General features: G+C 38.0%; 1 protein-coding gene across 1 annotated transcript; it reads right to left on the bottom strand.

The window, feature by feature from the left end:
- Positions 1 to 1616: 1616 nt before the first annotated feature.
- On the bottom strand, positions 1617 to 12820 carry UFM1 (ubiquitin fold modifier 1). The gene is made up of 6 exons (XM_050914974.1): positions 12788 to 12820; positions 12638 to 12694; positions 12162 to 12219; positions 6748 to 6787; positions 6287 to 6319; positions 1617 to 2631 (listed from the first exon to the last, which is right to left on the bottom strand). Coding segments are annotated over exons 1-6 (258 nt in total). The 5' UTR covers positions 12790 to 12820; the 3' UTR covers positions 1617 to 2563.
- Between the last annotated feature and the right edge of the window lie 921 nt (positions 12821 to 13741).

The following is a 13741-nucleotide window of genomic DNA, read 5'->3' as shown; positions in this document are numbered from 1 at the left end:
AGCCATAGTACTGACAGAACTATTATCAGGGCCATTTCCTAACTCTTCCAGTTCTTTTATACTTCATCAGATCATTGTGCTTCCCTCCCTGAAAAATTTCCATGATATCTTCAAATTCTATCAAATAATAGATTTGAGAAAAATAAGGCTTCTATAATATTGTATAAACCAAAAGATTACAGCTCTTTAAAAGTTTTGGCGGGACTTCCCACATTTACGATCCTGCCAAAATTTTTCTTCACAGAGTATCTTTGTAACATAAATCAGCCATCCTTTTACAAATGTAAAATACAGAAAAAAAGACCCTTTAAATTGACTTCAGCAAAGGCGTGACAAAGTTAATCGCAAAAAATGGAAGTCTTTCATTTAACACGCTGGTTAAGTTATAACCAGAGCCAAAGACAATACAAACTCCAGGTAGAGTTGATTTCCAAAGTATGCCTAAAGTATGGTTAGACAAACCAGTACAAGTCTGAGACTACAGCACTTTTCACAATCTTATGACAACTCCCACGCCCTAGGAAGTCCGGTTCTAAACTGAATTTTTTCCTGTACAACCATGTCAAACATGACTTAGACATAACAAAATGAACTTGCAAACATCAAATCAACTTGCCAACACCTGCTAAGTACATTTTACCACTGAAATCAAGCCTCTTTACCAAACAGAAAAGTTACGTTCAGATTTTAGAGACCATATTGAGACAAAGGCGTAATGAACACAAAGTACTACAAAGACCAGTTATTGTTCCAAATGAATAAATCCTTTGCACGTTACATAAACTACTTGCAATGTAGTGTGTCAAACAAATACTTCATGCTGCTTTATTTCGTAAGTAACAGTGTAAGAAATGTTAGCCACCATCTGAAATTATTTTTACGTAACCCTCCTTTACATAACCATCAGAGCATCTTAGTTTCAGAATGCATTTAACCATGATGGCCTTTTGAAAACTATACTGCACCTTTAGACAGGAAAGAAAAAAAAAAAAAAAGGTTCCTGTTTGTTATATTCCAGTATCAGGTGGCTTTTCAGGTATTCAGTCAAGAGATTTGCAGACAAAAATTACAAGCAATTAATTTGGCTCATCCTAATTATATTGTGGCATTAGATTAATAGAAACTATGCACTCTGCCCTTTAAGGGCAGTGTTCTGTAGAATTCTGCATAGTAAGAATCTTTTGGCTTGAAATGAATCTCAAAGCATGCTGATTAGATGGTTAAAGGGCAGAGTTTTTAATTATTGTCAAAATCTAATTAAGAATATGAGAGAGGAACAAAGTTTGCACTTTTTTCATACAATTGTTTATTAAAATAAAGGAAAATTCAGAATTTTACAATTCATCTTAGAGCTGGAAAATGTTTATAGTCAAGTATCACTCTATATACTCAATTTACACGCATTCACAAGGGCATTTTGTACCTCTGCACTGACACATTATCTGAACATCTTTCTAGAGCACGATTATTGCACAGGACAGTTGTATTTGTGACAATACTCATTTAACCAGGCACTACATTGCCCATTGTTCTTTCTGTTAAACTCAGTAGGATAGAAAAAAATGCAATAGGGTAAGATTTTGCCAAATATATTAAATCACAAAGTAGATTACCAGTTCAAGAAAAGCAGCAATTTCTCTAATTAAAATACACAACTGATAGTTTACCCCCGGCAATTTATAAACAAGAAGCATATAAGCTGAACACAAACATTTCAGTGAATTCTATGCTGTTTCCCATGTAACACGCAGTAACAAAACAAGACTTTTAGAAAGAACCAATATTAGTTTACTGAAAAAGGAATGACATATTTGACCAGTACCTACACATTCCCAAATTACACTGCAATGCTGCTCAGTTGATGGCACTTCATGTGAGGAGATTAGGTCTCATAAATTCTCTGAAACTGCATTTAATTTAACTTCACAATATGTCAAATGAAGTTCTAACACATAGAAACCTCTTTTTTCTCCTTTATCTAAAATATTTGCAGCAATTAAATCTTACAATTACTTTGGAGCATTTGGCAGTTATTTACTTATCTGAGTAATAAACCCCTGAAATTTCCCTTCTGTTTGAGCTTAATACTTGAACCACATGAAAACTGTTCCTCTAAACATGGAAGTAAGTTTAGGAAAAAAAAAAGGAAAAAAAAAAGTTTTAGCACTCAGTAGGAACAATTTCTTTGTACCAAAATCATAACACAGTTCCCCCTTCCATAAAGTAGGCACAACAATATCCAATATTTTAAATATCTATTGATCGTGGCTGTGTGTTTACCCTTGTGGTGTCAGTAACACCTATAGAGAAGTCCATCTTTCTTTCAGGAACATAACATGCAATCAGCCCATTCTTCTACTAGTCAGGGAAGAATCACTCCATGAGTTAATATATTTTAACAATAAAATGAAACTTTATCTCTGTTTCAAAAAAAATCAAATCCTGGGAAGTCATTTTTGCTAGCTTTAAAAAAGGCCAATTCATTAGTTGCATTTTGGAGTCCCAAAATAAATAGACCTTTGCTGCATGGCAATGTCACTTATTCCAAAGCTTTCAGGAGATGTTAAGGACTCCCAACTCGATCTCTGGGAATAATCCGTAGATCTGAACCATGCTTTAGAAATACATTTCCTAAACAAACAAACAAAACAGAATGTGTTACCAACCAACCAAATAAAATGTTACCTAAGTAAGCATACACATTTAAAGGATAACAATGTTAGGTCAGTCTTTAACATCTTTGTAGTAATTCCTCTAATATACCAGAAATATATTTTTTATGTTTCCATGGAATTTCATCTTACCCCTCTTACTCCAAAAAGCTCTTATTTTTAAATAAAAATACTAGACCCAAAGTCATCTAATAAGACTTGCAAGCTATGGCCTTTCAAACTTTGCAGTTCCATACTTGAATGTCTGATTTCACTTATATGCCACAATAATTTCAAGACCAGGAAATGAAGTTTTACTTCTCCATAATTATTTTTTTTAACTTGAGATCATTCATGTATATACTCATTTTTAATTCTCTCCTTGGTTCAGTACTTATCTGCTTCTAACTTCAGAACTTCAACTGTACTTTTCTTTTAGGAAGGCTCTCCACATATCCAAGCATAAGTCAGTCTCATTTTAGCATAAAAAATCCGTATTTATTGCTGTATAGTCTTAATCATTATACTCTTTTCAAGAGGACATAGTATGAAAATTAGAAGTTTCTAATACTTAGACATGTAGAATATTTTCTGCATGTGTTCAGGACTGTCATTTAGGTTGCTATTTTCTTCTATTAAATGTAACATTTGAAAATGAAACCACATTGCTAAAAAGTGATGCATTATTTAATTACTATATGGAACTTTTTAATAACATCTACATATTCTTATTCATCTTTGCGCAGACTTGTAAAAACAGAATAATTGTATTTCTCTCCCAAGTACCCCATTTCAGGGATGTAGAGTGCTCTCATAAAAAAGATGAATATATTTAACATTTGTTCAAGCTATTAGCATATTGGAACAAAGCTACCCTTTTTCAAACTTCACTTTTCCAGCACGTGGATCAGGATCGAAACCGTTCTACTTATTCAACATAAAGAGTATTAGAAAATCAGTTCAAAAGAATGTGTTATCTGAAGATGTTCTGGTTTTAGAGATCTGCCAAGACCACATACTGAAGAGATCTACAAAACCCACTGAACACAAACCTGTCACACCAGCAAACCAGAGAACTAAGCTTACTAACCTAGATTAAAAGTATCCATATTGCAATGGCCATCATAAAACTCTAAAATTTTAGAACAGGCCACAGCTGTATCTCATGCAGACAGCAGTTCACCCCACCTCTCGGTCTGTTTCCATCATTAATATCACAGTGGTTTTATTAAAGTTATGGCATACTATTCCCAGAATTATCGAGGATTTAAAACTGAAATCAATACAGGAATTAAGTGCTAAGCCTAGCTTTTTCAGCTTTCATTTCCCCTGCTCCATGGAATCAGGTAGGGAGTATGAAAGTCATACTTGAGCAGTACTTTTATTCAGAAAGGTGGGGAAATAGTGGAACAGCACAAAACCTCTGAAATCCCCATGGATTACTAAGATTTTATTCCTAGATCATCTTATTTTGGGAATTTTTTGAAGACTAAAGTAACTGTTCAATCTACAGGAACTTTAATATATGCAAAAAAAAAAAGAAAAAAGAAGGAAAAAAAAAAAAAAGTATGTTATACCCTACCAAGTTTCTAAGATATCAATAGTAAGGCTGAACATAATGTTATATCTAAATTATGTATGTTTACTTGTAAATGGAGGAGGGATTTTGGTCTGGGTCTTCAGTTTGGTGTCGGTCATTTTTTGGTTGGGTTTTTTTGGGGGGGAGGGGTTTTTTTTTTAGGCTGGGTTTCCCCCCCCCCCCACTTTAAGAGCAACATCACACAGCATTGTCAGGGCAATGGCACCTTCTATGTTAAAAAAAAAAATAATCCATGTGCAATCCATGTGCCTAATCTTACATTTGCAGATAAGATTAAGGAAAACATTTTCTATCTAGATGCTTTTGATTTACCTGATCCTTGATTATGAGATGGTGTCTTATACTGCTACTGAATAATTCCTCAACATTTATAAGAACTTAGGAGAGGTAAAGCAAATCAATTGGAGATGTGAATTCAATATGCATAGCTGCAAGCATGATGAACTACCATATGGGTATTTTCATTCAGGAGTCAAGTAGTCCTAAATACATTTACTTTGCAGGATTAAGCTACAACTAATTTGAGCTACATAATACAAAATGAAAGCATGCTTTCGAGGAAGAGAAACAGCGTAAGTATACCTTAATGTAGGTAACTGACTTTACCTGTTTTGCCTAAGTATTCTTGAGTGGTCATGTGAAAATGTGTCTTTACATGTAGGTGATGATCTAGTAGCTAAATTAAACTATTAGTTTTATTATCTGTTTTTAATACACTTGGTCATGGGATCATGATGAGGACATCATCAGCTGAGGAGTCTGCCTGAGGCAGTACACCTGTCAAACCATAATCCAGGTGTCCTAAAGGCAAGCCCAGGGAGGACAGAAACCTCCAGTGGAGCAGAAAGCCAAACACTTGATCTTCATTTTCAAATGGGTCCTTTTACAACTCCAAGAAATTCCCCAAACTAATGTCAAGCAACTGTTCTTCTAACCATCAGATACTATTATGTGCTCTGAAAGGATTTACTTTATGCTATTTATCTTACATAGCTAAGTATGCTAATACCTTGCTTTCTTATTCTCTCTTTAGGTCTGGGGAAAAAAAAGGTATGGTATCTTCAATAATGACTGGCAGACAGGAGGGCACAAATGAATGAGACCTGGCAGAGATTTCATGCAAAAAAAAAAGAAAAAAAAGAGAAACGGCAAGTCTCCATCAACATTTGCAAGCAGGAGTAAAATTAGATTCACAGTTTTCACTGGATGACTGGGTTCCACAAGCACCAAAGCCATTTTTATTATTTCTTGGTAGAAAGGTATGAACATTTCTTCCTTAACAAGATACTCCACCGTTAACTCTCGTCTCAAATGGCTCGAGATTAGATTACTGTAACAATTTCTAAATTAATTTAAAAGTATAGCTTTTCAAGAACAAGTCCACAGAAGCCTGCTTCCAGACAACAGACCACTATTAGTACAATTCAGTATCTGTACTATGTTCCCATGTATTTCAGGAGGTGATGCAGAAAAGCTCTACACTTTTCTGTGACAGATATAAACTCTTGTCTCATAGCAAGCCTCCACAGCTGAAATCAGATATTTCTCACATGGAATCCGTTGGTGAGAACAAGAGGGGTATCAGCAAGAAGATCCTCTCTTCTTGAAAACATGCTTTCCAAAGCACCTAGAGTTCCTGCTCTAAAACTGAGTATTGTTTTTTAAACATATCTCATGAGAAGTGCTGCTAAAATAGCAAATACTACTGAACTAGGTATAGTGGGGAAAAATATAGCTATTACTTGTTATTTCAGTAGCATGTAATACAGTATTGCTCTTTTAAACTGCACACTAAATAGCTAAGCTCTGAAGATCAAAGTGCTTCATTTTTTCACAGACCTAAATAAACAAATGCTGAACAATAGTTCTGTGGATTTAACCTTTTACACACTACACTGACTGTAGTTTCCAACTACCGGGTAATGCTTCTCCCATTTAAGAAATCAAAACTTAAATCAACCCCGAGTGCTATGCATTAGTTTAAAAGAAAAATAACTGACGTTTTTAATACTGGGCTTCATAAATAACAACTTACCTGCTGTCTGTGCAGGGTTTATTCCTATACCATCTAGGAAAAAAAGAAAAAAAAAAAAAAGAAGAGAAAAAAGAGGGGAAGATGAAACAGACATATTACAATTTACTACGCTAAACTTACAGCTCAAAAAATGTAATATACCAACCAGATATAATTATTACATCAGGTCTTCATGCAGCTATTTCCTATAACCAAAAATAGTCTTATCACAGGAGCTAGCAAGAAACCTTCAGCACAGAAAATCCAAGCTATATATTTGGACACAACCAAATTAATAATATTAGTGGTTTAATACCTTCATCCCATGCATAAGTAATTTATATAATGCTGCAATATTATTAAATTCACTTTGCAATCTGTAGAGGTTGTGAAAGAAAAGACACTTTTGCTTTCATCAATACCCCTTCACTGAAAGTACAATACAAAAAGTATTAAAAAATATATATGAACTATATTCTTACCATTTGTTATAATGGCACTTGTTGCTGCAGGAACTTTGAACTAAAGGAAATAAGAGCAGGACAAAATAACATAAGATACATAGTTAAAGCAGAAAATATACAGGGAATATTCAAAGCAATTATAATTTTAGCTGGTTCAGGTACAAAAAAATTATGAGAAAAGATTCCCCTCAGATTTATATATACAGCAAAACAAAGGTTTAAAGTCAAAGTTGATTAGACACCTCAATACAGAATGCGAAATTTGCAGTACTAAACTAATTAAATCCAATTATTATTACCCATCGGATAAAATATAAAAGTTAAACATCTGCAAAGTTAGGAAATATTAGTTCTTATTATACTAAATAAAGGAATACCTGAAACATGTATGGACGTGAACTTCTAACAAGCATACCTGTTATGTCTAACAGGAGTTAAACAAGAATTAGCTTGAGCTAATCTTGGTTAATTTTGACCAATTTCTTAGCTTTCTCTCTGGCTCTGTTGGGAGCTTTCCAACTGCCCTGCTACAAGAAAAGAGTTCACTCCAGGGTTTGCTTACAAAAGGAAGCACTAACACCACTGCATCAGATCTGGCTCCCTCCTCAGATTTCTGACACCAGCCTAAGCAGGCTTTGTACCCTCAATCACCACCATGCGTCTCCACGGTACCCCACCTCCATGTGCATCACACGCCGTCAGTTTTACAATATGAAAAGCCCTACTCAGGTGGGGTTGCATTGCACACAGGCTTCAAACTATTTCAGAAGATCTGAACTGAGATGGGGAAGCCAAAAATAATTATTTCTCAGGACTAGAGGGAGGCAGGCAGGGCCAGAGAAAACTCCTGCACTATGTAATGTGGTTGGACCACACAGGACAGAAAGGGTAGGGTGGGTGCAAGTCAATCAGTGCTCCTTGGCTGGTCTGACAACCAAAGGTTGCTCCTTGGGCTTCCTTTACTTAGCACAATGAACAACCCCTAAGGTAAAAGACTGGTGTCTCAGCAACGAGCAAGTATCAGTGAAACCTCCTCACAAAGCACTTCATCCTCCTCTCTATACTGCGTAAGAAAAAGGGCAGCTAACTATGAATGCTAACACTGAGCGCTTCCCTGGAAGAACTGCAGAGCTCTCCCATCTGCTGAACAAGTCACTTCAGCCATGCCTTTCAATGGCATTCACTAGCTGTGCTTTCCCCATTTTCTGATTGCTCAACTTAAGATTTCCAGGTTTGGTTTGCAGAAACACTACGCATTAACAGCAACAGCTAAAGCTCACAAAAACCATGCTTCAATACAGTACTTAATTATTAATATACTGGCTCTTTTTATCTCTAGATACACAGATTTTTTTTTTTGTTAACTTATTCTCTCTTAGCTTTTTATCCATAGCTGGTAAATCATGTCACCTCCTCATCTTGCAAGGTGACAGGAAAACAGTAATTTCTGCAAAAGACTAGATACCAGTGTCATTGTAGAAAGGCCATGAGGAACGTAACAATTTGTCTTCAGCGCAAGATTTGAACAATGAAGTTTATAAAATAGGAGCTACATATTTAACAGTAAGAATGTAAAAAATAATATGCCATCTTATAACAGCTAATGTATACACAACACACGCTGAAGAAAGCAAGCCTTCATTCTCAAGTTCACTAACTTTGACAATCTTGACTTAGCAGTCTAAAGAGAAATCTTTTAACAGGTTTGATTTTTGTGTTGGGGTTTTTTTTACGTAATAGGAGAAAATAAATTTATAAGGTTTGAACAGTGGGATTAATGTCAATCATATTAAGTCCTGCCTCCTGGAATGAGTGCATCTCCAATTTAAAAAGTAAAGGAATAAAACACAAAAAAACCTGAACAAGCAGGAAATACATGTTTGACTTAAGTATTAAGTTATTTTTCAACAAGCAGGTTTCCATTGTAACTAAGTGATACCATGGATCTTTCCTCCTAAATCATCGGAAAAAATCCAAAATGTAAGTTCTAGAATGTTAAGTGCCTCTTCTCATTTCTTCTCTGTCTCTTCTGATACACAACAATGCATGAAAGGGATGGGTCATTCACAGGAGGATGGATGTCTCTACTCATTTTGTGTCATTTTGCTTTTCAGTAGGAGAATCTATCTCATGCCAATACACTAGGTGCACATGAGAACTGTGTGGCAACCAGTCAGTGAAGCACTAGTTAAGATTCTCTTATTGCTTCGTATGGTACCGTGTTAGAAGAGCATAAAACACTTTGTTTTCTTAGCCCAAAATACTGGCCCAAACAGCAACAGTTGTCAGCTATATACTCAGCACATGAAAATCATCACAAGCATAATACAGAAAGGGAAACTACCGTTAGAAATAATTACACATGATTTGGTGCAATATGGTTCACTACTTAAATCAAAAATTCTTCCCGTGGCTGCTAAGCATATGTTTCCCATGCTGAAAATATACAAGCTTTCTGCGATACAAAGTCAAATAGATACTCAAGCAGCAAAGTTCTGTATTCAGTAGATAATCCCTGGCTTGCTTTGAAATCAAATTGGGTAACATCCAGCCCTAAACTCACACTTTAAAGAGATTGTTTGCTTTAAAAACCTTATGAATTGATAACTGAGGCTGCCACACAAGGTATTTCTCCAATGCTAGGAAATACATTTGTCGATATCTACAGTCAAAGTATAAGGAAAAGATGACAATCGTATACTGACATTTATACCCCTTTCTCACTTTTTACAGTCATGACAAAAATCCTCTACAGTAAAAAGCTCGTCTCCTTTTTGTGCAATGAAGAGCAGATAAGTGCATTAAACCATAGTATTTTAGTACCAATCTATCAAGAGTAACATTAGAATAACAAAAGAATAGTTTCAAAAATATACGCGTTTATGAAAGAATAAAATTTAACTTTATTTAATGGAAATGGATGACTATTTCAGTAATAATTCCACAAATGTAAGAGAGTTTTTTCCTAAGTATTGTGCAAATGTACACATGAGGGAAAAAACCCAATAGATACCACACATTGCAAATGAGAACATTAACACTGTCACAATAAACTGTGACAATTGTGCAAAGAACTATAAATAGATAAAAACTGAAGACAGCAGTGTTTCCAATACTATACGTTTCAATTTACATTTTTTATATATAGTCTGTAAGACAGAGAAAATAAAAACTAAGGAAAGAGTTAAATTTGCATTATCCAAATTATCCCTGCCAAACGTATATACTGGGAAGGGCTGAGGCTGCTACAAATGACTGAGACTTCCTGAGACCTCCCCATTTAATGATCCAGTTTTCTTTCATTTCCAGCTCTGCCAGTCGTGAACTGTGTACAATGAACTTTCACGTCATGTGATGTGCTAGACATGACAGAAAAAAAATCTATTATTTATTTCAGTTATTTCCAAGAAACGAAAAAAAGGAGGAGCGCATTTTGTTTTGTGCAATGAAAGTAATTCAGAAAACTTTATTTGGAAAAACTGTGACCTTTGACAAAGCACTGTGACTGAAACTTGACATACAAGATGACCATTCTACAACATGGCTACAGTTCTACTGTTCCAGGGGAATTCTGGTTATGATTTGGCCAGACTTTTAAGACGCTGAAAAACGACTCAGCAGAAACTTGCTAAGGCTAAACAGCCTAAACTTAAATCTTCCCTGCCCCAGGAGCTTTAATCACTGAGAGGATAATGCACTTCCTCTGGAGACCAACTAAAAACTTTGTCCAAAATCCAGGGCTACAGTTTGATCTTTTCCTTATATGTTTCATACAAGGTACTGTGAAACTGGTATCTGAATCACAACATACAGCATAAGTTAATGTTAAGCTATGCAGTTCAAGGAACTTTTATGTAAGACAAAAATTCTCTCTCATTCTTTTCAGTGCCAGTTCACAAAGGATCAAAGGAGCTTCATTCCTGGGGAGGAATCTAACAGTCTTTTTTGCTCTCTGTTTACAAAGCATTTAGTTCTGCCTGGTCTCACAGAGATGTAAAAAGCTTCAGTGCTGACCCAGAGTGGTCTGAGGACAAACAGCAAAACTCCGATGGATGCTCAAAATACTCATATCGACTAAAATAATGGTTTGCTAAATGTGAATATTTAAGTAACTAATTCTTCTCTAAATCCATTTCACAGAGGACCTTATCACCGACTAACATTGTGGTTCCACAAGTAGGTAAAGTTAACAGGTTTGATGGCAACTCTCCCACCAGAAGTGGCCCCTCACTCTTGGTGTTTCCAACTACTCCGTCCCACTCCAATCTTTCCCGGTCCCTCATACTCGTCTATTAGACTTTTCAGTCTAGGTGTCTATATATGGGTTGTGTGGGCACAGCTGCATTAGTTCAGATTAAAAATAACTGGGAAAAAAACCATAGTAAAAAAAGCAATTAAATCAGCAAATACCTTTAACAGCATTTACTATTCTGTATAATGTTCTGTTCAAATAAAGTTAAAACAAACAATCCACAACCCCCCCCCAAGCAGTGTTTCCACTAAGAACTTCTGTCACATAGTAGCATAACACTAGCAACATAAGGAGACGCAAGACACAGAATCCATTATCCTTCCTATTTATTTATTTAATTACAATTCCAATGCTTGAACAAATGAAATTTTCAATAACCCAAAATTTCTGAAGTTTTCCTAAAAAGACAGAAGGGGAATTGCAAGACCAGACTCTCAGCTGAATCTGATTGCTGATTAGATGAAAGAAGCCATCATGCTTTTGAGTACTTTATTTTACTGTTTACACCCAGATGAACATCTCTTAATCTTTGTACACTTAATCTGAAACAAACAGGATGCACCTCTTCAAATACATTATATAGGCAATTTAGGCACCTATTGGTTTTGGATTCCATGCGAAAGATCAAAGACCCAGAAGCCAAAGGACGCATTATCCACGTCTTATTCACTTAAGTCTGTTTTCTGAATCTAGCCCATATGCCTAATCTCAATACCTTCTAAAATCAAAAACTGTATGTCTTCCAAAGTCAGAGATTACTGGAACTGAATGTGAAAAGAGTTTAAGAATTTCCTGAACAATGCTAAAGAATTTTCTGGATATTCTACATAAGCAATTTAAAATATTAAATATTCAATAGCACTATCTTTTAATTATGTTCACTGTCATAAATTTTTATGTTACTGATATAAAATGGTTTAATTTAATTGCAAAGAAGAACAGGAAGTGTGTCAATACCTGCTGTTGATGTGTAAATTGTGCAAGAATTGCTAAGTTTAGGATTCTGAAAGTTTTGGCAGGCCCCCACTGACACCAGTAAAGCTGTGTGTCAAATGTGTCCACATGTATCTAACAAGAGCATTCTTTGTGCTGAATTAACCATTGTATTTTACAATGAAAAAGCTTTTGCTTTCAGGAACGTTCAAAAAGCTAAATACCAACGTCATCACTTTCTACTTACTTCTTCTGCAGCAAACTTCAAGACAGCTGTGAAAGGTGTACTTTCAGGCACACTTAACCTGAAATTACAATGTGAGTAAACATGTGACCGCTAAGACAAACTGAAAAGCAACTTTATTTGCTATTACACTACTAATTAAAACTTCACTTCTACCAACGGTAACACTCTCACCAAAGATGTGCATGTACTATTTAAGCTCTAGACCAAAGCCTAAAAAGACAAGCATGGCAGTAGAACAAAGCAGAAAAGCCCAAACGCGTGCGTTAACAACAGAAAACCGCCTCTCGTTTCACACGGGGGCAGAAACCTGCCTTTTCCACTCGTGCGAAAGCCCCGTCAGGACGACCACTAAAAGCCACGCGGCTCAGGAGCGCGTATGTTCGCGCTGCCGCCGGTTTTCACGGCCGCCTCGCGTCACGCAGCGACACCGCAGCACCCGCCCGGCCCGGCCCGGCCCGGCCCGGCCCGGCACTCACACTTTGTAGGGCAGCCGCGGGTCCGAGGTGAGCGTCACTTTAAAGGTGACCTTCGACCTGGGGAGAGCGGGGAGAAAGCACCGGGTTAGGGCTGGGGGGGGTGGGGGGAAGAAGGGAAACAGGGGGCCGCGGGGCCGCTCAGTCACTCACATGATGCTCCCAAGCGCCGCCACCGCCGCTCCCCACCGACACGTCAACCGGCGCCCGAGGGGGCCTTCGCTGCCCCTTCCGCCTCCTGAGCTGCCCGCGGCGCGCCTGACCGCAAAGGAAAACTAAAAATGTCCTGCCGACCGCTACGGGGGAGGGAGCGGGGGCGTTCTGTCTTGGTGCCCGGCTGGCGCGGGGAGGGGAGAGGCTGAGGGGTGGACGAGGTGCACCGGAGAACGGCGGTGGGGATTTCTAATGAGGCAGTGGCTCTAGCTGTTCCGCGGCGGAGGGAGGACCCAGGTACTGGGACCCCCGCGTTTCCGGAGGCGTCGTGGAGTGATGTCCGGGCGGCCCCGGAGGGGAAGTGGAGGGAGCGGAGCGGGGCCGGGCCGGGCCGGGCACGGCTGAGGGACATGGCGGGCGGCGTGCCCCCGGCCGGGCACGGCTGAGGGACATGGCGGGCGGCGTGCCCCCGGCCGGGCACGGCTGAGGGACATGGCGGGTGGCGGCCTGCGCGCCTCGCGCCGGGCCGGCGGGGTGGGAGGTGTTGGGCCGTTAAACAAAGATGAGTCCCCCTTCTGAACAAATGCCAACAAGGGACTGCTGGATTTAAATGTGTGCTTGTCTATAACTGCAGGTGTATGTCTGTGTATATATTTATATATATGTGTGTATATATGCAAACGTGTATGTGTAATGCAAATGCAGGGGGTTGGAGATGGTTCATCATTGGATTTGGTTGCCTGAGGTTCCGAGTCTGTGTCACTCTCAAACTGAAATGTTCCGCAGGTGCTTGTTGAAGTTATGCAGGGGAAGACGGATGCAAATACGCACTGATTCCCACCCCTTAATATTCAAAATCGTTCACATCTTACTTGCAATGGGGGAGCTAGAGTTGGAGTTTTGTTTGGATAGCGATGGATACTTTTATGGCAGAAAACCAGCAGTTTCCAGTTT

The sequence above is a fragment of the Gymnogyps californianus genome, chromosome 1, assembly GCF_018139145.2.
Source record: "Gymnogyps californianus isolate 813 chromosome 1, ASM1813914v2, whole genome shotgun sequence".
NCBI lineage: Eukaryota > Metazoa > Chordata > Aves > Accipitriformes > Cathartidae > Gymnogyps > Gymnogyps californianus.
The sequence above is the reverse complement of the archived record's forward strand: the minus strand, read 5'-3'. Positions and strand labels throughout refer to the sequence as shown.